We start from the raw sequence: 23,329 nt of genomic DNA, 5'->3' as shown, positions 1-23,329 counted from the left end.
AGAAGTAGCAGCTCTGAGATTTAGCCAAGAACACATTACAATTACCATTGGGATAGACAACATTTAAAATCCAGTTGAGTACCCTCCTGTAATTCCAGGTGTTCTGGGAAATGGAAACAGCAAGAGCAAAGAAGCTACCAGCTGGTGGTGGGCATCATGGGAAGGATGGCGTGGTGGGAAAATGAGGCTGCCCTATGGACAAGACAAGTAGTGTGTGAGTGTGAACAGCAAAACCAGAATGGAGGGAGTGGGGAAAAAATGAGGGAGAAAGAAATATACTCCAAAATAGCAAAATAAATGCAATTTTCAGTATAAACTAGTCTAGAAGCAACCTGAATACTGTTAATACCCTACAGACAATTTACTCAAAAATAGTTTCTTTAGTTGGTGTCTCACCCTTAGCTGTGATGAAAACCCTCATAAAGGGCTGAGGGCAAAGTTGGATTTGGTACCTTGTGGATCTGCCTGTTGGTTGTGGAACTGCAACAGATCAAAAGGATCGGAAACTTTGTATCTCGCAGCATGTCCTGAATACCCAAGTATGCCACCTGTCTGCTGTGCTACCTGCCGTTCTGTGCCCAAAGCCTGGACGAGGGTGGATGCTGGGTGAAGCTAAACTGCCTGTTCTGCTGCGTGTGGGCACTTCAGACTTTTTGGGCCTTCCACCATCCACTCTCTGCAGAGAAAGAAAGTAACTTGGCTTGGGGAGGCTGTCAGAAATCCTGAGCTTGCACTAAAAAACAACCCCTGGGTCCGGTGCCTGGCTGCTGACATGAAAGCTAGAAATTGTCGTCTTAGTAGAAGTAACAACTGCTTTCAATGATTCAGCTAAAACAATAATAATAATAACATCACAAAACAAAACAAACTGGGATGGCACCAGATTGTGGCAGAGCAGCATGAAGCCTCAGCTGTGGCCAAAGCCTCCTGGTGCCCTCACCTCTTGCTCCTGCAAAGTTTGGTGGGACTGCTGCGCGGCCAGAAAAAGGATGGGGGGTGTGTGTGGGGATGTTGTTTCCTTGCTTTTCTGAAGCCAGGAAGACTAAACTTCTTCAATTTTTTATTTTCATTTATTTATTTATTTATTTTTGGCGGGGGGGTGGGAGGGTGGAGGGCGAGGGGGGGAGGAAGCACCCGGGGGTGTAAGAGCTGCAGTAGGATCGCGGGGTCGGTGTGGTGGCACCGTGCTGTGTGTGACTGCCGATCCCCCCGGGCCAAGCAGCCGCGTGCTGCGGTTCCTCCTCCGCGCCGGCAGCGGGGCCGGGCCGGGCCGGGCCGGGCCGGGGGGAGCGGGTCGGGGCCGTGGCCGGGGCCGGGGCCGGGGCCGGGGCCGGGCGGGCGGCGATCCGGCGATCCGGCGGGGGGCGCGGGGAGCCAATGGGCGGCGGGGATCCGCCGGCGCGGCTCGGGGGCCCCTGGAGGAGGAGGAGAGGAAAAACCACGGGATTGAGCTCTGTCAGTGGCGCTCGCTGCTTCCGAGGGGGAAGTGCCGGGGAATAATTAATGTTTTTATTAAATTTGGAGGGAATTTTTTTGCAGCCGATCGCCGCGCGTGGCCTTCAGGTGGGTCTTCCCCGCAACTTTGTCCGGCGCCCCGGAGGATTGCGTGGTGGCGGAGGGTGGCCAGAGCGATCCCCGAGGAGAAGGCGGCGGGGTGCGTGCTGTGTGGGGGTGTGCGTGTGCGTGTGTGTGTGTGCGCGCGTGTGGGTGTGCGTGGCCGTGGCCGGCGGGCGCTGCCGCCGCTGCCGTGAGGTGCCGATCGCCATTACAGCCGAGCACACGGCCCCAGCCGGGGCTGCCACTTGCGCGGATGGCCCGGGGGATCCGGCGGGAGGGTACATAAACCCCTGCCTCTCGCCCGGCTCTCGGCTGCTGCCCCGAAGTGCTTTTGCTCCGGGTTTTCGTGGCAGAAGCGTGTAGCCCAGGTGAAGGCAGAGAAGGGAGGGTTGTTTTTATGAATGGGACTCTTTGAGGTTAATTAGCTATGCAAATGCAAGCAGTTCATTCATGATTTGTTTTTTTTTTTTTTTTAATCTAAAAGCCATCTTGTATTCCCCTCCAGGCTGATTGGAGTCCAGATCCCGAGGAAATCTCCAGATCCAATGCCCAGTAAATAAAACATTGAGCTCAGACTCGTGGAAGAGCCACAGGATGGATGGATTTTATGACCAGCAAGTGCCTTACATGGTCACCAATGTGAGTGATCAGCTTAAAGTTGGTGTTTATAAACTTGACTCCGACTTGTTTCTGTGGGGGAGTTGTGCAGGCAGAGTATCTGCTTTGTTGCCGCTGTAGGGGACGACTCTTCATCTGAGAGCTGTGCCTGAGAGACAAGCTTATCTTCTCATTATTTCAATAAAGCATAATGTTCTTTTAAAGACAGTTTGCGGATGATTAAAATATCCCAAACATAATCAGTGGATCAGAAATGCGAGAGCAGCAACTGCATCCAAAGTTTCTGGCTGTGTTTGCATCCAGCACTCAGAAGAATGAAATTGAGGCAAACCTTAACATCTTTTTTTCCTTGCTTTCAGGACTTTGCAAACAATTTATAAGTGACACAGGAGGGAAAGACAGAGCAGTCTGTTTTAATCTCGTACTTGGATTCTCCTGCATGTATTATGCAGAGAGGATCTATATGCTGTTGTGTAGGTTTGTGTACTTTAGATGCTAAAAATACATGGTTAGTATTGTGTTGCTTACATATTTATCTGCACAAGTAGAAATCTACATGGATAGCTAGAAATGTGTTGCATTTAGACACAGGAATCTTTACGAGGGTGTAGGTGCTCAGCAGTATCTTCTGATAGAAGCTTGAGGCTGTAAGACGATCATTTCCTTGTTTGAAAATGTAAAGAATTCATGCTGGCTCTGACTATTCTTGATTAAATGAAGGAAAAAAAAAACCTCAGATTTCTAAAGTAACTGATCTTTCCTGTTTATAGAATCCGCGTGGGAGAAACTGTAATGAGAGACCGACAAATGTCAGGAAAAGAAAATTCATTAACAGAGACCTGGCTCATGATTCAGAAGGTGAGGGCTTGTTCTTCTTCCCACCCCATCCCCCCTTACTTACTGATGCAGAGAAGCTTTTTGAGAGCTCTTTATTTATTTATTTATTTATTTATTTATTTATTTATTTATTTATTTTGGAAATATATTTATCTAGATCAATCTGAACAAACAAGACAAGAAAATTGCATTTACTACTGCAGAACAAACTGGCAAAGGCAATAAACTGATAAAGCTGATATTCTTTCCTTGACTTATCCTGTTGCATTTTAGGTATTGCTGCGCATGCGGCACATGAATGTCATGCACTGAGACCAAGCCTTTGCAGCATCTGACACAAGTCGTGGACAGAGTGCACCTGGTTTTATCTCCTTCAGGCCTCATGAGACTCAGAGGTTTCCAAATTCCCCAGTCCTTTCCACTGGTGCATGCTCACTGGTGAGAGCAGGAGCAGAAATGCTGGTGTGGAGATGCCTAGTTTTCACTCTTGCCCTGTGGCAGAGCTGCTGCTGTCATGCCAGCATAACACTGTTAGAGTTAAAAGCCCTGGGAAGTTCAGTTAAGGAAGGCTAGGACGGAAGATGTTTTGAAGGGCCAGAGTTTACTAACTTGTTCCCATCAGTAGCTGCTCACATAACCAGGGCTTGAGATCTGTAGTCTGGTTATTTCTTCTCTAGGTTACAAGGTCAGTAGACGTGTTCTCTTACACCCCTGTGAGCATGACAGGCATATAGTGCAGCATACAGCGAGTGAAGACACACTGTTATGCTTTTAAAAATCCTACCTCTTTCTTGGAAAAGTTTTTTTCTGGAGCAAATTGAAAAGAAAACAACTTCCTGATTTTCAGTTAAAAGATTTCCTAACATGAGGTATCAGTCCAGAGGAAAAATGAATAGCCTCTGTCATTTAAGTGTATGTAAATAGTTATCTGTCAGCATTCATAAAAGAGGAAGTCACTCTCAAAATGCAGTAAATTAAAAATAAACCATTTGTCAGTTCAAATATCCTACTTAGTTGTCTGTAAACAGAATTTTCATAACCGCGTTTCGGAGCTTTGCAAATGATCTGAATGCTGCTCTTGTTTGCACCCTTATAAGCAACCAATTTCAGTGAACTGCAAAAAGGTTTTTCTTCTGCAAAATTCAGTCTTTGCAGAAAGTGGTTTCACTTTAAAGAAGTACAGTAAGTACAGCATGCAGGAAAAAGTGCTGATTCTCTTGTCATACAAAGTAAAACACAAGGGGAAGTACAGAAGGTTTTCCATTTCTGTTTGCTGTTGCAGCTCCCCAGGTCTTTGCTTCAAAATTTTTATATGATAGGTACAACCCTGCTAATAAAAATATTCAGTCTGGTCAGAGAGAACTTGTGCTGAATTCCAAGAAAGCTTTATTCAGACAGATATTGCAGGAGGAGGCCTGGGTTGTATAAGAAGAAATAGTTCACCTGTATTAGAAAGACTAGCAATTTTAACCTCTCTGTATGTTGCTGAATAAGCCTATTGCGCTGTAGAACTTGGTTAATATTCTGGTTATTATTTCAAGAACTGACAAAATAATACAGTATTATAGAGGTGTAGAAAAATCATTAACTGCAACCTGAAAATATCTTTGTCTATATGTTTGACTACCAAAATAGAATTCACATACACTGTTCTTCAGGAAAAAGATATTTTTGAGTATATTTTAATATTAGGAAGAGATTAAAGGTATGAGTCTTTTATCCCTGTCTTCATCTTTTTGCAGAACTCTTTCAAGATCTGAGCCAATTACAGGAGACATGGCTTGCAGAAGGTAAGGGAAAAAACTGCTTGTAAAAAGAGGAAAAACAACTCTGAAGGGAAGAAGGAAAAAAAAAAAAAACTCCTGAACTTGCTGTCTTAATGTTCAGCCCAATTAATTGAGCTCTAAAAGAGCCACCTCATGTGTCATGCATACATTAGAGCCTCTGATGAGTTTGTCTTTGGGGACTCTGGGGCTGCTCTACCCAGTGTCATCACAAATTACCAGGAGAAATTGCTTCCAGCTCACAATCACATCTGCTTTTGGCAAGAACTAATGCACCAAGACTTCAAGTTCTAAGCCTCTGTTCAGATTTTAATTGCAATTGATCAGGTTTATATTATTGTACCTCGAGAGACTACATACAGCCAGAACTGAGCTTGCTGTTTCCTTTAGAGCAGCACATATAATTATTTGGTGTTCTGGTGGAGTACTTTCTGATGGCAGAAATTAGTTTCTCTGGGTTCATCGGGACGGGATGCTTCAAGATTTAAGTGCAAGTGTCTTCTTTCCACCTTGTTCACAACACAGAACATTAGGTGTGTATGGAATACTTTAAAAGTATTATTTCTTGCTTTTTTTTTTCTGTTGCCTTTAAATATTTTGCATGTTATTTTTCTTCTGATATGTGGTTATGAGATTGTGTATTGGGTGATCAGAAAACTGACATCGGTCTTTTTTGCACCTGTTTCTGCTTTTAAGTATTTTGAATAATCTTTCAAAGCACATTCTGCTGAAGACAGAAAGCTTAAAAACAATAATTTAGAAAGCTGAATTTAGAGTAGCTGTTGAGAGATTAATTTACCAAGGAAAAAAGATGAGCTATTGCTATAAGAGAAGTTTAACAAAATGCAAGGGAGCTTTCTGATTATAAAGTGTATTTGTTCTCTTCTGCAATGCTTCCTGATCTTTTTTTCCTTTATATTTACAATACTATTTATTTCAAGCATAAAGATTTTAATGCATTTTCTGTTCTTAATATTACTGGATGAAATTTTAATGTAAACTTCTGAAATCTGATTTTGATGCAAACTAACAATTTTTCCAAATTTATCGTGATCTAAATGGATATGGATATTCACATATGTTTAATTTTTATTATGCACTGGACTGTGCACTGTTGTTTATAGAATAGATGCTCAGATTCTTTGGAAGGGAGAGACGTTGGGGTGAGCTGCTTGCTGTTGGTTTTCATAGAAAGAGGGAAATGTTGCTGGTGACTACTTGGTTTCAAACTGTTTTTTTTTAACAGCTTTATATGTAGTTAGTCAAGTTCTTAACCTGCAAATAAGATGTGGGGTACTGTTTATTTTGCTGTTGCTTTTTTTTCCTAGCATTATTTTTAGCATGTAGCTATTTGGTATGTAATTAAAAAATGCTTTTTAAATTCATGGAACAGAGGTTATGTTTTTATGAATTAGTAAGATTCCTTCCTAGTCATTGAAAACAGAATGTCCAACAAGAAGATAGCTTTTTTTTCTACTATAACGATCAGCTACAATTGTGGCTGTCTCTGTGGTAATTTTACCAAGGCTCTCTTTATTTTATATCAGCTCATTCATTTTAATTAGCCAGAAGTATGTTAAAATGCTATTCAAAAGATATTATTTTTTGATGGAGAGGAGAACTTTTAGCTTGATTTTTTACTGGGAAGTACGTTTCTGTTTCTGAAAATGATTAGATTTCTTTGATCATAAGTCAGAAAAATAGAGGCAGATTCATAATGCATGTGCAGATAATAATGTAAGTTTGAAAAATAATATGGAATTTAAAATTGATTTAATCATTTCTATAGGTACATAAATTACCGTAATGGCAGTTTTTATTCTACAGGCACTACCTACTTTAGACTAGAGTGAATTGTTTCAAAGCCCCTTCTTTCCTTTTAGTTGAGTCTACTTCACTTAATAAATTTAGATAGGATTTGAGAGAGAAAGGTGTCTAGATTTGTGTCAGGTAGGTGGAGGAACGTTTGTAAATGCAGATAGCATCATCTGGTAAGTATTTGAAAATAAAAAAAAAATAGAAAAAAGGTTGTATTTTCATGTAGCGGCATTAATGTGTAAAATGTTATAACTGTGTTTTTTGACAACATTTAAACTAAATATTGCTGACTCTTCTTACTTAAAGAAATCTGTTTGTTTAAGGCCACGCCATGTTTTTATCCCTTCCATAAAACTTTGCACAGCTTTCCTTAAAGGGTAAGCAAAAATCCCAAAAAATCAAGATCAGAAAATCAAATATTGGTTTATTAACTTGAGCATAACATTTTATTGGAAAACAAACACACACACACAAAAGCCAACCAACTAGTTTTGATAGTCTTTGTAACATGCTGGTGTTTGAGAATATTGTGGCTCTGCTTAAGTGTGTACATGAGTGAGCTTAGCCAGGAAACCAATTCTGAAGTCAGAGTTGTTTACCCCTTGCTAGATGTGTCCATTTATGTTCTTCTGGACCTTCATAGGCTAGAAGTCTGCCAATTTGGCAGAGTCAGTAATGTTTACATACTTCTTTTCATAATGCTCTGGAGCCAGGGAAATGACCATGAAATTTTAAAACATCTTGACCCTTTTTAAGAAAAGCAGTGGCAGCTGACCAGGTTTCTCCCACGAGTTCAGATCCCCGCTGGGGAGTAACCAGGTCAAACATCTACTTATTAGTTAGGGGAAGAAAGTGAGTTGCATATTATTACATGTAAAGAATGCTTGCTGGTTTGTTTTTTTTTTCCTCTTGTTTTATTTTTCCTGAAGCTACCCATACTGTATCGCATAATTTAGCCTGGAGATCAGTTAGTGTCACCTGTATTTACAGTTACTGTCATCTGTGAAAAGTTGGTAGCAAACAAGTAAACACAATAGAAATGTATTTTTTTCCTGTTGAAAGTGGTGAAGGTTCTCAAGTATTAAAGAATTAATGCAAAATGTAAACAATCTAGTAACCTCTTTAATATTTTATTACTCCATAATTAACAAGCTGGATGCTACTTGCAGAAAACTTAGAAATGTATTCCACTAGCTGCATAGATTTTTATGGAAGCGAGTTTTGCGTTTTTTTTATTAAATGTGCAAGTAAGAATCCAAATTATTTTGATATAAAAGTTACTCTAAACAAGGTTCCTTCATGTCAATTGTTATGCAGGACCTAAAATAGATAGTGATTTCTGATGCCAGAAATGTTAAGTTGGAAGCCTTTAATAATTGCTTCAACCTTCTAACTTGAAAGGAAATAGTTACAATTGCCTGTTGCTAACCAAGACAAATATTATTCAGATGTTATCTTTAGTTTTATATTTAAATAACTTGATGGCAACGTTTTGTCATGATGATATTAGAAGATGACTTTATTGATTTCGTATATTTGGAATTAGATTGGGTTTGGCAGATAGCAATTGTTCAGTGACTTGAAAATATTCGTTGAAATATTAATCTAATGTTATCTCATCATGGTAGCTGTTCTGATTCTGGAACAAAAAGAAGAGGGAAATAAAATTCTTAGTGAATGAAAGCCTCCTTTGCGTGGTGAAAGCATTTGGTTTTGGGAGAATAATAGATCAACCAAGAAACAAATTTTTTATTAAAAATTACTCTTTCAGATGCAAGTTCCTCCTACACTGCTAGATAAATGTAAAAAGCATCCCAAGCAAAGACAAATAAGAAATTTATGCACTAGATCTGCTTCCTAAAGTGGTAGATAATCCATTCCTCAGGTGGTAATTAACTGAAAAAATAAAATTTTATGTTTTGTGGCTTGAAAAAATACAAAAGGCTTAAGTGAACAGTAAATGGTTTGAAATAATAATTGCTACAGGTAACGGGTTCATGCCTCAACAGCTTAGCTGAAGTGAGTAGATGGCTACTGCTGGCTGACAGGATTTAAGCACTGGTTCTTGATTTCTGAAAATGAATTATTTCTCCCAAATAATTAATTCCCACATTTGAGCTGAACTTTAGGAAATGAGTTTCTGCCCTCTGGTTACCTGTAGTGAAGGATGCAACAGTGTTGTGGTGATGCCTAATCTAGTGTTGACTTCTAGTTTACTCCTTATATTAGGAGGTACAAAAATGAGTAGTTTCTAGTTCTCAAAGGGTCACTTTTAATAAAGGAGAGTTATCAAATATTTGTCTAGTTAAAGTGGTTTCATTTAAATCAGTGGAGCTGTGTAGCGGTTTACTCTGACTGACTTACTTTCTGACTTGCTTTCAGAAAGTTGTAAAATTTAGCCAGCAAACACTACGGAGCCATATTAGGGAACTATCCATGTTTTTCTAGGAGTAAAAAATACTCAAGAAAGGATGCCTTAATGCCATCATAGCAGAGATCTACCCGATTGGGCACGCTTTTAAAAGCAGTGAAAAGATTTTCATTTTGGGATTTGTAATTCAGAGAATAGCTTCTTTTATAGATTCTAGTAGTCCGACAGATTTGGCTTTCAGAAACTCATAACTCAAGTATTTGTGGACAAAAAATGGGGAAAAGTGAGATTAGGCAAAATGGGATGTGGGTGTGTGTTTTCTTTGAATAAGAAATCCAAAACAAATAAAACCACCAGAAATCTACAAGTCTGAAAGTTTGTATAGAAATAAACATCCTAAGTTTTTTCTTGTTTGCTGGAAAAGTAAATTCCTTTTATTCAAAATAATATTTTTTCAAAGCCGTAGTGGGGTCTGCAGACTATGAGAGATGTAGCACAACGTTAAATGAGAGCGTTCCTTATAAGCAAACTTTTTTTGTCATTTTTAGTATAGCTCCAAATGAAGAACAGATTCTGCAAACCCATCTTCATATTCCTAGGGGTTATTCACATAAGGAAGAATTTTGAGATCTGGAGCTGGTTTTGAACTGCATTTAAGTTTATTAGTCAGAGCATCTCACTTATGTAAAAAGAGTTAGGGGTTGTTTTGACAGCAAATCCAGTGCTTATGGGAAATAATTTTTTTTTATCATCTTGAAATTTGTCACTGTGTTGCCTTCTGAATGCTCCTTTGTTTGAAACAGTTGTTCCTCTGGAAAAAAAAAAAAAAAAAAAAAGAAAGAAAAAGGAAAGGAAAGGAAGAAAAAAAAACAAACAGCAAAACCCAAAAGGCGAACCATTCCCCTCCTCCCCCCACCCCCCCCTTCTTTCAGGAATATTTAAAATGTATATAATCTTTCAGATATTCAGAACTGACAATCAAAGAAAACTCAAAACTCAATAGACTCATTACTTCTGAGGCCTGAAAGTCTTATTTTAGCTCCAGCCAAAACACTACTGGCCATGTATAATTTCCTGTCAATTTAAATTTCTTTTGGCACTTTGAATAAATCTCTGATATTTTAAAACGAATGGCTCTTAGCTCTAAAAGTGTAGCTTGAGGTCAGAGAACACAGCACCAGAGGAAGTGTCATGATACTCAAAATAAAGTTTTAAGTGAAGTGAGGAGGTTTGCAGCTCCTTGTTTTCTTTAAAAAAGTTGATGTTTTTAAACAAGAACACCTTTCCCTGGAGTGCAGTTCTGCTTTACGAAGCTGTTTGCAATTGGGAGAAGGAAGAGTTAAATTTAAGCCCTTTATAGCTCGCTTAACTTTTCATTTATTAAATACGTTCCTCAGCAGGTCTGTGCTACATCTTGAGACAAAGCAGTGAAATCAGTGTGTTTATGCCTAAAGTTCAAGTTTACTTTGCTGTAGCTTTCTGGAAGGGTGTGACATGAAAAGCTTGTGGTTGGGGCCACATGGTTCGTGCTGGACTGTGTTTTTGTGAATGGAGGCAGAACTCCAGTTCTGACTGCTTGTCTTGAGGAATTGCTTCGGAGATCAGCTGTCTCATTCACTGGCAGAAAGAATGACTCATACATCTTCTGCCTTGTTTGGCTCCAGGTCATTGTTACAGTGGATAGAGCTGGTTTTAATTAAATATTAACTCCTTTAGTCCTGGATGCTTGTTCATGGGGACTTTTTATTTTTGTTTACTTGTGGAGAAAGTAAGCTAACAGGCCCTAATTTAAAACTTTTTCTTTCCTGTTTTTGAACTTCTTTTCCTCTGCAAAATGTGCCGCAGTTCAGCTTTTTAAAGGCTTTTTAAAACTCTGAAAACCGCAAACAAGTAGTAAGTATTTTTGTGCTGTAAATGTTTGCTTTTCACAAACTGATTTTAACTGAGTAGGTAGTGAAACTGTAAAATCTAAACTGATAGTAGGCTTGAGATTATCATTAACATTTTTGTACGCTTCCCAAACGCTCTTGTGACACCATAGCTGTAATCAGAGGAAAAAGCAAACTTTTGGTAATAATCTAGACAGAGCTGGATAGCTTGGGCTGCAGATGTTGTCTGCTCCAGGAGTGTGAGACTTTCTGGCTATGAATGTGGAATGAACTGATGTCGCTGCTTCTGCTATTAGCAGTAAAAGCCACGTGCTTAATATCCTTCAAAACCTTTTATTACGCTTTTGGTATATACTTCCCTTCTCAACCCCCATAATTAGGTAGCTCAGGGAAATAGTCTCCCTCAGTTAGATGGTCGTTTCAGGTATCTTTTTCAATTTTCCTCTGAAAGGCAAAGTAGAAGAAAAAAGTTTTGGTGATTTATGCATTGTGTCCTGCACTGAGTATGTTAACAGAAGACCAATGAAGATTTTATAGCAGCCTTGCTGAATTGCAGTATTTGTGAATAAAAGAAAAGAGGAAATGAATATAATACGTATATAAATGTACAGACAGTTGCAACGCTGCAAGTTACATTTTCCATTCAGACATTCACGTTAAAGTGTCTTTACCTGTCCTTTTAATTTGCTGCAAAGGCTGCCTGTAATTATCCAAACTCAAGGTATAAAAGCCCTCTTCCCTTTGAGTAATGGGATGATGTATCCAGACCGTTTGCCTTCTCACAGCAAGATGCTGTTGGAAGAAGTCTGTGTATTGGGATGATGGTCCTTTGCATTTCTGCAGTATGATTATGTGTGAGTTGCAATTCTGCTATATAAAAAAAAAATGATACCAGGTTAACCGAAGGAGTAATTTCAGGTCTCATCTTTAGCACATAGTGGGTCCTTTTAATTTCTGTGTGTAGACTTGTGGGCTCAGTTTTAATAGCATCAGTACTCAGAAATAGATTCCAGTAGGAAACATATGTTACCAGGTTGAATGTTTGGATGTTATGCTTTGTTTTGTTTATATTTGGCAGAGTTTTAAACACTTTTATCTTGCTGTATCCCTTGTCCTACAGACACTTTTAAGGCTATGTCAATATTGTATTTAAAATACATTTTGACAGCAGTCTCCGTCTTTTTCTAGATCCCTGATAAAGTGATGCGCCTTGATCTCTGTTAAATACATCTTTGTAATTTTGGGGGATCTATGAAATAAATATATTTTTCTTGCTTAATCTAGACCTCATTTACTAATATATTAAATACCAGATTTACTTGAAGTCAGGTTAAACTGCTAGAGAGAGAATAAATCACTGTGAAGCAGTGCGGCGCACAGAATATGCTCTAGAAAGTTACATAAGATTGCTTTCCCAGCTCTGCGATCACTAAACATAGCCTCCTGATTTCAGCAGGAGGTTTTCGTTTCATTTAGCCTTTTTCAAATATCCCGGCTTCACAAATTAATGTACATATATATTTGCTCTTGTGTGCATATAACAAGATTAGAATCATTCTAGCCTCCTTGCTGCATGTGAAAATGATAGCTGGCTTAAGAACAATGTGTGGGATGTGTCTTCTGTAAACAAGAAATTACTTGATGGAATTACTTTTAACTCCGAATGCATGCACAAATCTTTTGAAAACAACTGGAAATGTAAAAAATCCTTAGTAATTGATTTTTAAGTGAGAACTTGATTTAATAATTGGATTCTTCAATGATGGTCAAATATTTGGCGTTTTTGTTAGGAAAATGCCTAACATTCACGTGTAGAGAATTGCATGAAATGTCAGAAATTGCACTGTCTTAATATTTGGGTTCATATTGTCTTTCAGTTAGTTCCTGGTAAAAGTCCTGTGGTTTCTCTGGAGGAAAGAGAAATTTAATGCATTTGAAATACTAGGAATATTCGGTTTGGTAAAATACGTATAGAGATTCAAACAGGAGCTAATGTGGCCTCAGAGACAGGCTTCTGCTAGAAGAGTAGATCACTGTAAGTTGATCACAAAAACTAACAAAACAACAATAGCAATGTATTTTTTTTTCAGGTAATATCAATTACTCTTTGTATATTTATCTTACCCTCACTTCCTTTAAAATTGGTGTTTGCAGAGCTCCCAAGGTCATTTGTTCTTAAGCAGTATTTGCTACAATTAAGACACTAAGACTTTAAACATTTGTTTTAAAACTGAGAGCAAATAATTTTTCAGTATGATGAACCTGATTCTGAGCTCTTTACCCAGGAAAAAAAACCTTCCAGTTAAGTGATTAGAGCCACTTTTTATTGAGTAAGAGATCTGGTCCACAAAAAGTACTGTAGAGCACGCTGAAAATAAATGTAATTAAATATGTATTTTTAAATTAAATAAATGCTGTTCAAGCTAGTAGCAGTTGCATAAATATAAAGGAGAACATACGCGTCTTAAACTAGAAAGAGCTCTCAAGGGCATTAAAGTTATATTTTATCATTTACCATTTTTATTGGTTTGATAGTTACTGTTTCAATAAATTATTATATAACCTGTATCTACCTCTTGAATCTTATTGGGTAACCAGAACATGGCAGATGATAACTTTTAATTAAGATTATGTGAATTATTTGCTTCTCTTTAGACAAGATGTGCGTAAATTAAAATATGTTCTAGCAGATAACTTTATGAAGCTTTGCTGCGATGAATGTAGTTAGTGTGTGCTGAGCAAAGGATGACGGAGTTCAGGCACGGTAAGCTGGATCTCTGTAGGATGTAGCGAGGACTGGTTGTGCTTTGAGGATGCTACTCTCCAAGTGTACTCACCTACAGTATACATTCAGTGGTGTTTCAGCTTAAATGCTTCAAATGAGATTACAAGACACTACGGCTAATGTCTTAGGTACACAGTGAGAAGGAGCCGTGGTACCACAGAAGCAATATTACGTATCAGCAGACCATAAAATGATTGTATTTTATGGCTCAGATTTGTGACGAAAGTTTCTTAAAAGCTAAGATGATCTCAGAAAAGTTGAATGGATGTTAATAACGATTCTTGTTTAAATATTTTTTTCAATGTCTGAAATGTTGTTATTGAACCAGCAATTCTGTGGTCTGGTAAAATAGCTCTTTCTGAGTATTTAAAATAATAACAAAAAGAACCCTACTGTGTTGGCTGACTGCCATGAAAAACTGGAATCATTTTTAAGTTTGCCAAAGATGCAGTAGCTTGGGGTTAAAGATGCATAGGTGTTAAACGCCAGGATTTGGTGCTTTCCGTGCAGACGTTTTGCAAATGAGCACGGCAGGATTTCGGCAGGTGCAGAGCGTGGTGCCAGCGGCAGCCTTCCCGTCCCCAGCACCCTGTAGCGGGGCCGCACCGCGCAGCATCACCCTGCAGCTTGTCCAGTATGGAAAGAAGTCACTTGCCTGATTTTCATGCCTGATTTTCATGCCCAACAATGAGAGAAACAAAAATTCTAATTTTAATCTTGGCTGTGCTTCAAATTAAGCGCGAGAATCTTTATTTATGCTTTAATGGCTTCTTTTAATTCTTTCCTCGTTTTTGTTTTTTTGTCTGTTTGTTTTTTGTTTTCCTTTCTTCAGCTCAGGTACCTGACAATGACGAGCAGTTTGTGCCAGACTATCAGGCTGAAAGTTGTAAGTACAGCATGAATCATCGCTTTCTTAAAAATATGTCCTTGTATATTTATATTTGGCTCTTTGTATTTGTTATTTATTGTGTCATCCGCGGTCATGTGGTAGTGCCTTTTGCCGGGCAGTGACATCAGCGCGAGGAACAGATAAAGCAAGTGGCGATTTGATGTGCAGCCAAAAAGGACTGCTTGGGCTGAAGGTGTAACCTTTAGCAGAGGCCGGCTTCTGTCCTTCCCGATCCCAAGGAAGTGAGGAACAGGTCCTGCCTGTGGGCAGCAGGGCTTTCCCTGTCCCTCGGTGTAAGGAGGAGGATGCTGGACTAGGGGACATAGCAGACAACTGTCCCAGGCAGAAATCGGGCTGTCCAATAGATTTTGTGTATCAATAAATAAAGAAAAGTCCTCAGGTACTCAAGCACAGCTACTGCTAGAGCTTAAGTCATTCTAGCATGTGGTATTTTGTTACTCAAATGAAACTTTGCCTCGAATCAAGAGGAGAAAGCAGTAGTTATGTCAAGCTGGATGCTTTGTGTTTTTGCTACTTCACTTAACATGTGCCTGTAGTTATTTTGTTAATCTGTACCCCTCAAATCTTGCTTGCTATCCGTTGAACTGCTGCTGTTCTGTTAAACGCTGGCTTCCCTTCCCTGTACCTGCTGGTCTGTGCATTTGGGTGATTGCAAGGGCAGTAACAATATGGAAGAGAAAAGCTATGTGACAAAGTCACAGACTTCTTATGGCTGCTTCGCGCACATCCTTCCTCACAGCACATCTTCTCTTCATCATCGGGTCAGCAGTGTCTGCTGACGGCAGTGGAACGCGTGGTAGCTTTCCATTTTGCTAAATAACTAAAATAATTTATCCTATCAGAGTGAATTACTGCAGTTTGCTAAACCAGGTAGCTGTTAAATATAGTTGTGTACTGATATGCTGGGATTAAAATTAGAGAGATCAGAAAGAATTGCATTACAATGGTCTTTAACCTCTAAAAACCAAAATCAGAGTTGCTGAATTTTCCTATAAATCTTGTATCAATTTTTTTTTCAGTTATTTAGATATATACTCTGAAAAAAAAAATTCTTAAAACAATATGACAACGTTTTGCAGAGATAAATATATATATATATATATATATATATGACTTCTGCTGGATGCTGATAGTATACCTGCGGAAGAACAATTTAGTTTTTGTTTTTCTCTACAAGTTCCTGTACAAATACCAACCAACAAGTGTAGTCACTTTCAGAGTTGCCCTTTATAACATTTTTTTCATCTCTGCCTTCTTGAATTTTTTTTTTATTCTATAATATGAAAACTGAAACTGTTCTGTATGTTGAAAATTAAATACCTTATCCTACATATGGAGCTGTGTTTAGATATAGTCATGTATGCATACATCCTTTGTGTAAGAGTACAAAGTACAGTTAGGGCTTGTATTAACCCACAATTATCGTTACAAAACAAGTCAGTGATTCTTGGAAAATAATTTGTGGGCTGTGAATGAAAAGCCCCATTGAAGCTTGTCATTGCTTTTGGCGATAAAGAAATTCTCCTAATATGGCTATTTTATTAATGCTGTTGTATTTCAAAGTTCCTTAGCCACAGCTTACACAGTATTATCAAAGGAACATTTATTTCTTCATTTCACTTGCTTTCTTTATCTTAAGTAAAGGTCAGAAGAGCTTCCTGGAGAGTTACTCTGGCAAAGGTTATAGAGTTTCAGACATACACATGGATATAATGTATGTAGCTGTGGGCTCTCCTGAACAGGAAAGGAGATGAACATAACCAAAGCCATGGGGAAATTACTGTTGCAGAAGTGTCACGGTAGTGACTGTTTTCTCTAGGATCTAAACCTGCCTTCAAACTGTATTATAATTACTTACTATATATAATCTATAAGCGTATACAGTGCACACCCTGTTACTGGCAGGAGACTGGCAGGAACATTTGGCTTTTTAATTTAATTTTTTATTTTATTTATTTATTGCATTTTGTTTTTCTGCTTATTTGCTTTTTAACATGGGAGAGGATGGGTGAGTTTTTATTGCAAAATGTGCACCTCTGTAGGTTCTATTACAACCCAGTGAGCCAAAAATGGTGATGGACACAAATGTTAAACCAATGAAGGAAGTCGTGGTCATTTGCTATTCCAGAGGCAACCAAGCCATGGTCCACCGGCAATTTTTGGTGCATTTTATTACTCTAGCCTCATTTAAATTTTCTGAACAAAGCTCATTTATGGTGTTTTGTACAGATGAGGGGGGTAGGTGAGTGTGGTTTGCAGAATATGTAAAGAAAACTGATGTGCTCCACTAAAACAGCTATAGCCCAGAAACAGTGATATGACGCTTCATTTCTAGTTTCATTCCTTGCTGAATGGGCTTTACCACTCAAGTTTGTGGTCTTAAATTGAAACTTGCAACACTGAAAGAAGTAAGAAAGTCAGAAAGGTGGTAACAGCGTCAGCACTGGGAAACTATGGTTAAAACCTTCTTGCCTAGAAATCACTCTGTTAGTCAAATCTTGAAGCAAAGATGGGGAAGGTAGCGGAGGAGCTGATACTGCCAAGAATATGTACTGTGTCCTGGCAGTGAGGAGGATTAAATGCCCCTTAACGTGCTGTGGGTTTTGCATTTCTTTTCTGTAATGATTTTAACTAGTGAAACATCACTGGTATTAGTAACTAAGGGAAACATTTAGTTTAGATTAGATATACAGTCCACTTTATCCACTTAAGGATTTAACTTCAAAGCTAACTTGTGTCCATGAATATTGCAAATATGAGTTGTTATTAAGCTTCAATCAGTTTTAAAAAAAGCAAACATAATACATGTATTTATAGTTAGGTGTGGGCTCTAGATATGAGTGAGATCAACAGCTAGCATAACTTCATGTCATATTATTGACGTTGTTGGGATTATATATATTTCTACTAGCTAGGGATCCAGCTAGTCAAGCTTCTCCTTAATGCTTTAAACTTAGGTTTACTTGTTCAAAATTATTTTGTGACACCATTATGCCTTTGGAAAGAGAAATGAACTATGCCTTCCTCCCAGAGAAGTATTAGGCACGTTTACACATCCAACAATTCATTTTTGTCAGTGTCCAAAGACCTATCTTCTACTATCTTTTTATTATACAACTTTTATCCTTGAGTATGCATTACGAAGAACTGTTCTGTAGTTTAGCTCAGTGAGTAGAATGAAGAATAGGTAATAACCAGCCTGTTCTGCTGAAATTTCAAAAACAAATAACTGTTTAGGTTCTTGTAACCTTCTGCTTTCTGCAGCAACCAAACTTTATGGGAGAAAAATGTGTATAAAAAGATGTTTTCAGCTTGTAATTACACAGGAAAAATTATGAAAATTACATATTAAATAGTGTAATTTTCTTACTCTTTCCTTTGATGTCTATTCTTTAAAGAAATGCAAATTCCACTAAAAGACCTGTGTATGTTTTGCCTTTTCTGAATCCACTGCAGCCACCAACCTGTTTGCTATAATGAGTGACTTCCTTATGGCTCTTCTTTTAGCAATTATGTCAAAAGTTTCATAAAGGAAAAATGTGTCTGTTTCTCAAAAAAAGCAGCTTTTTTTTTTTTTTGACCACAGTTCTGTGTGACACTTTTTCTGAATTCTTATCTCATTCCTAAGACTTAGTTAAGCTGTTTTCTGTCTGTATAAAGTCTCTATTTACATGTCAAGAAGGATAACCTGTGTTAACTTCCTCAGATAAGGTTTCCTATTGTTGCCAGTCCATTTTCATATACTGAGGAGGAGCCAGATATTGAACTGGCTGGCATCAGTGGCAAAGCTTTCAGATATTGTAGACTGCAAGGACGTTGCGATCTGGGAGTAAAAATGAATAAACTGTTCAGTTTGCTTGAAGTTAATAGCTGTTGAGGTGAAGATTGCTTGGTCACAGTGTTTGGATGATTTCTTTGACAGACACAAGAGGAAGTAGGTAGGATTTTCGGATGTCTAAAGGATGTAGCTGGCAGAGAAAACTTGGTACTGTCAACAGTACACTGATTTGTAATTTGACTTCAGCGCTGTTGGTTATAAGTGGTGATTACCCTGCACCAAACCAGATTGTCTTGTGTCTTAATAGCATAATCATGTTTTGTTATTTTAAAATAATTTGTATTTATAGCGATCTGTTCTTCTAGGGCTTTTTTTTTTTCCTTCTTTTGCCCTAAAATATAGGTTACCTATTTAAAATTCTTGATAAACTCTAGCTTTTTACTTTTTATTATTGAATTTTTGTTCCTGAGGGTCTGTGCTGTGCTTCATGTTCTTGATCAGTGTCCTTCCTGTTCTTTCATTTCGTGTCTGTGTTGTTTCCCTGACCATCACAGTCTTAACTCTGCCAAGTGGTAAATGTTAATGTTAGACCACAGCTATTGACAATAAATGGGAAGGGCTGGCTGCAAAATCCCTTCTCCTCCATGTCAGATTAAATTTTAAGATAGGAAAAAATAGTTTTTTGTAGTAAATTTGTTGCTGATCTTTCAAGACCTTTATTCTTTCTCTTTTTTTTTTTTTCTCCAGGTTTAGCAAAAGAGCTCTTTCAATGTAGATGCCAGGAGCCTTAAATTATTCAGGGATGTGCTTTTTAGATTCTCTGGCTTGCAATCTTTAAAAGCCTGTTAAAGAGAGATTCTTTACATAGGCTTCAGGTAGCTGTATTCTTCTGTCATTTTAACTAATGGCTTAGGATATCCCAAATGCAGTTTAAATGAGGAAAAGCTTTGATATTTATTTACATGTTTGCAGCATGCAAAATCATGTGCAGCTTTTTCACGCTATCAAGTGAAAAATGCTATTTATTTTCTTTCTCTCTGTGACTTAAATTTCAAAAATGAATTATACCATCTGAAAGAGCACTTCGTATTTGCTTCAGTATAACAAGAGCTGGTGAGCAATTGGCAAAGGGTAATTTTCACATATTTTGACATATTTTGAAAGGAAAAGTACACAACCAGAACTGAGTAGAAAATACTAGAAAAAATGTAAGTTCTGGTGTGTCTACTAAAGTCAAAAGGGGATCTGTTTACTGGGTTTGTTTTTGTTTGTGCTATAGAATAGTTTAATTTTGCAGCTTCTAGGGAAAAAAATAACGTGGACTGAAAAAACTGTCAACATTTTTAACATGATGATTCAGTACATTGGCATCTGGTAGTCATATCTTGGTAGTTCACAATGTCCTAGAAATCGCAGTTGGTAGTGTTTTGGTTTTCTGTGTGTGGCAAGTTGCAAACACCCTGTGTGCTTTCAGGGTTTATTTTTTTCTGCTCTTGTTTTTTTCTTTAGAGACTGTGGCTGGAATCACCTTTTCTTTAAGTATTTCTGCAAGTGTAGTACTGCAGAACACAGTCTGACAAATACTCTGCAGAGTGATACTAGTTCTTGGTGCTCAGCTGGTAGTGCTTTCTGCTGCAGCTGTGCTTTGTTTCTTGCCACTCGACTTCAAAACTACTTCCTTTCATAGGTCAGACGTTGTCAAATACACATACATTTATTTATTTGTTTAAGAGCATGCTCTGCTAAGAGATTGTTCTTAAAAGGCTGTGAGAGTTGTGGCACTGTAAGTTTGCATGACCTTGGGCATGTTGCTTAACATCTCTGTTTCTCAGTTTGAAGTAGGTGCAGAAATGCATGTATCTCTCTGCTGTGAGGTATACAGCTTTCTTAATTATCACTTATCTAGAGATCTCAAAAGCATTTCACAAAGAGTCCAATGCAATTGCTGTTTTAAGAGCTGGAGAAGTCAGATTGAGGAGTTGATGCGGACCACCTTATCTCCCTTCGTAGTTTCTTTAGATAGACTCCTGTTATTGTGTCCCTGAGCACTTTGCTTCCTTTGTTTAAAGCAGGACAGAGCCTATTATCAACCGTTAATTTCCCTTTCTCGCTCTCTCTTTTTATTTTCTAATTCTCATTCAAAAGAAATTAGGAATTGGTGTCTTTCAGAAAACTTTGTGGGCTTATTTCGTGGTTGGTTGCTGGGCATTAGCCTATGTTAATATGGGTTATTTTTTTCTCCTGCTACTTCCTCTAGAGGATTTTTGGAAATATTTAATTCTGCCATTGTTGTGACCTGTTCCATAATTGCAAGATTTAATTCTTGAAAATGTTTTACCAAGATGCAAATGGTGAACTCTAAGGCCTTTAACTTGTGACCTTAATGGCAGAGAATTTGTGGATTTGTCTTGGTTTTAATAATTACTTTCTGTTTATTTGCTTTTATGCCTGTATGTTTATGCCTGTATTTTTATGCTACATTTCCAGCACTGAAGGAGCAAGGATTTAAATTTTCCTGAATCATACTGGTAGCACTGAGTTCAAAATCGTGCAATAGCACAATTCCTCAATAGCAATAGGGAAAAAATGACAGGACAGTATCGAGCCCATGGCTTTTGCATCTTGAAACTTTCAAAGCTGAAGCTATTCTTTACAGAGTTCTCTGCATGCTGTGATGGGAATTCTATTGTGAAAGGTGTGGCTGAACTGTACTGGGCCGCATGTGAACCTGGTGATCTCCAGTGCTGGTGTATGGAGAAGCCCAAGTAACTGGATGTGGCTGTTATTGTGGGACTTCTGTCACTCGGCATGTCCCCTAGCCTTCCATTCTTGTGTCCCTGCCAGACCAAGCTGACTTGATGCTCTTTCCTGAGAGCCCCATCCTCGTTTGCTGTTTTATAGGAGATTAAAGGCTTGGGTTGCATGTGGAGGTTATCAGCTAATGAATAAACTTCAGTCATCCTGTCCTGTGATAAATCTGTCTCCTAGATCAAAGATGAAGCATGTAGACCTTTCTTCTTTCAAATGGTAATTTCTTAAGGCTGTCAGATCACTTCCTGAGGTCTGTTTACATAAAAACAAAAAGCATTACACATATTTTATTCAAAATCTTGAATTTTCAGTTTTGAAAAAAACTTTCCACTTCCTCTCTAAGGAAGCTTCCCCTCCTCCTCTCCCCATAAGGACTCTGAAGATTCCATCTGTGGAAATACAGGCAAGCTTGATGCTGTAACTTGTAGTCGCGGCAGTATTTTCTTAACACAACAGTTATTTCTGTTTTAAAACAGATAGTTGTTAATTTCATCAGGAGCATGTATATGTATTAGAGCATCTGTTAAGCTCCAGTTGTATTACACAAAGTATGCAGAAATTTTTTTCTACTGTATTTTCACAGAGAAATCAAAACCAAACAAGGCAGACTGAACGGTCTTCATGATTGTTTGATACAAAATAGTGATCTTCCTTAAGATGCTTTTCATGCAGTGTTTTTGCAAAACGTTTTTTTGTATTCCTAGAGCAACCTAAATAATGATTTGAAAATCCACAAGCTCTGGGATGGCATAAAATAAAGAGGCAGTCTGAAAGTGGAATTCACTTCTGTTTTTTTCATGTCTTTCCTTTGGTAAAATGTATTTACAGTCTGTATCATTTTTTTGTCCTGCTACCTCAGCAACTGAAGACAGAAGTCTCTCCCACAGACTGTCGTGAAGTTTTCAAAGGCTATAACAGGAAAAAAAGGGAGGAGAAAGTGGCAGTCCTCAAAACATCAATTAAGCACTGGAGAGTTCATGGTGCGTTTATGGCATGTAGTAGCAATTTTCTAGCTTCTGCAAACAGGAAAATATGCCCCTCAGTAGGTTCTCTGTCCTTTTGTTGTGGTCCTGTGCACATCAGTGCTGAGATGTACTTAGGGGGGAACCATTTATAAGTTGATAAATATGTATAAATAATGATATTAGACTAGCTGCTCAGCGTACTAAGTAGACAAGCTAAGCATTTTGAGTTTTAGAACTGGTCAATGTTTTTTCTTCTAGAAATAAGCTAAAACTAGTCTAAACTTGTAAATGGAAAATGGGTTCCTTTTTAAAGGCATGTGCTCCAGTCTTTTTCCTGAGAAGGATTCTTTTCCTTCTACTTACTCTCCTTGATCTCCTTGTCTTTGATACGTTACTCTTACCCATATCTGGATTACAGCTTGACCTTGATTTGAGGTGAAAATAAAAGTGAACTGTCTTGGTGAAGGATATCTTTATTCTTATGTATCTATTTGTTCCGTAAGCTGAGGATTATGCATGTTCGAAAAGAGTGAATCATTAGCAACTTTATTTCTGGTTTTCTTTTTTTTTTTTCCCTGTGGCTGTTTATGAACTTATTCAGCAAATGTAGTTGCCAGTAAGTTAATGTAGTGAAATATTTGTTAGCAATGACATTTACTGCCAAGTCCTGTAGTCACTGAATGGGAAGGTTACTGAGTGGCCAGGTTGTTGTCTTTAAATTTATATGTTATGAGTAGTCATCAAGGACATGAGAAAATTTACATGTGCAAAAATGATTCCCAGTATTACTAATTTGATCCTCTTTGCTCAATGTTATTTCTTTTCTGCTTCTAATGTATACCTTCAAAAAATAAACTGTTTAATTTTTTTGTCTTACTTCAATGTCTTCATGTGAAAACTGTGCAATATTTTCTTATTAGCACATCTGTAAAGAGAGTTTTACATGACCAAAGCACTAATATAAATGGAAACAAAAGAGACTGTAAAAGAAAAAAGTGCAAATATTCAGTAAAGACCAAATGTTTCAAATATTTGGGAGTAGAATTTATGAGCTAGATTTATACAAAGTGTATGCTCTGCATCTGTGTATCTATGTTCTGTAAATAAGAAATAGACATGCCATGTAATTTTCAGTCTTGCTGATTGCATGAATGTATAAAACAGTCATACAACATCAAGAAAAATGGGCTTCTGAAAAAATGTATA

General features: G+C 37.9%; 1 protein-coding gene across 5 annotated transcripts in view; it reads left to right on the top strand.

Moving 5' to 3' along the window:
- ETV1 (ETS variant 1) overlaps positions 1,373-23,329 on the top strand; it is a 65,044-nt gene continuing 43,087 nt past the window's right edge. The window contains exons 1-6 of one of the 5 annotated variants that reach the window (XM_021387821.1): positions 1,398-1,455; positions 1,540-1,654; positions 2,063-2,196; positions 2,946-3,033; positions 4,755-4,802; positions 14,492-14,545. In XM_021387821.1, the coding sequence (XP_021243496.1) occupies positions 2,152-2,196; positions 2,946-3,033; positions 4,755-4,802; positions 14,492-14,545 (235 nt within the window). In that variant the 5' untranslated portion in view covers positions 1,398-1,455; positions 1,540-1,654; positions 2,063-2,151. Of the gene's footprint in view, positions 1,655-1,719; positions 1,926-2,062; positions 2,197-2,945; positions 3,034-4,754; positions 4,803-4,997; positions 5,330-14,491; positions 14,546-23,329 lie in introns of those variants that run through there. The other 4 variants (XM_021387820.1, XM_021387819.1, XM_021387822.1 and 1 more) reach the window with 4 other exon arrangements.

This window comes from Numida meleagris, chromosome 2, assembly GCF_002078875.1.
Source record: "Numida meleagris isolate 19003 breed g44 Domestic line chromosome 2, NumMel1.0, whole genome shotgun sequence".
NCBI lineage: Eukaryota > Metazoa > Chordata > Aves > Galliformes > Numididae > Numida > Numida meleagris.
Note: the sequence above shows the minus strand (reverse complement) of the source record. Positions and strands in the feature narration are given on the sequence as shown.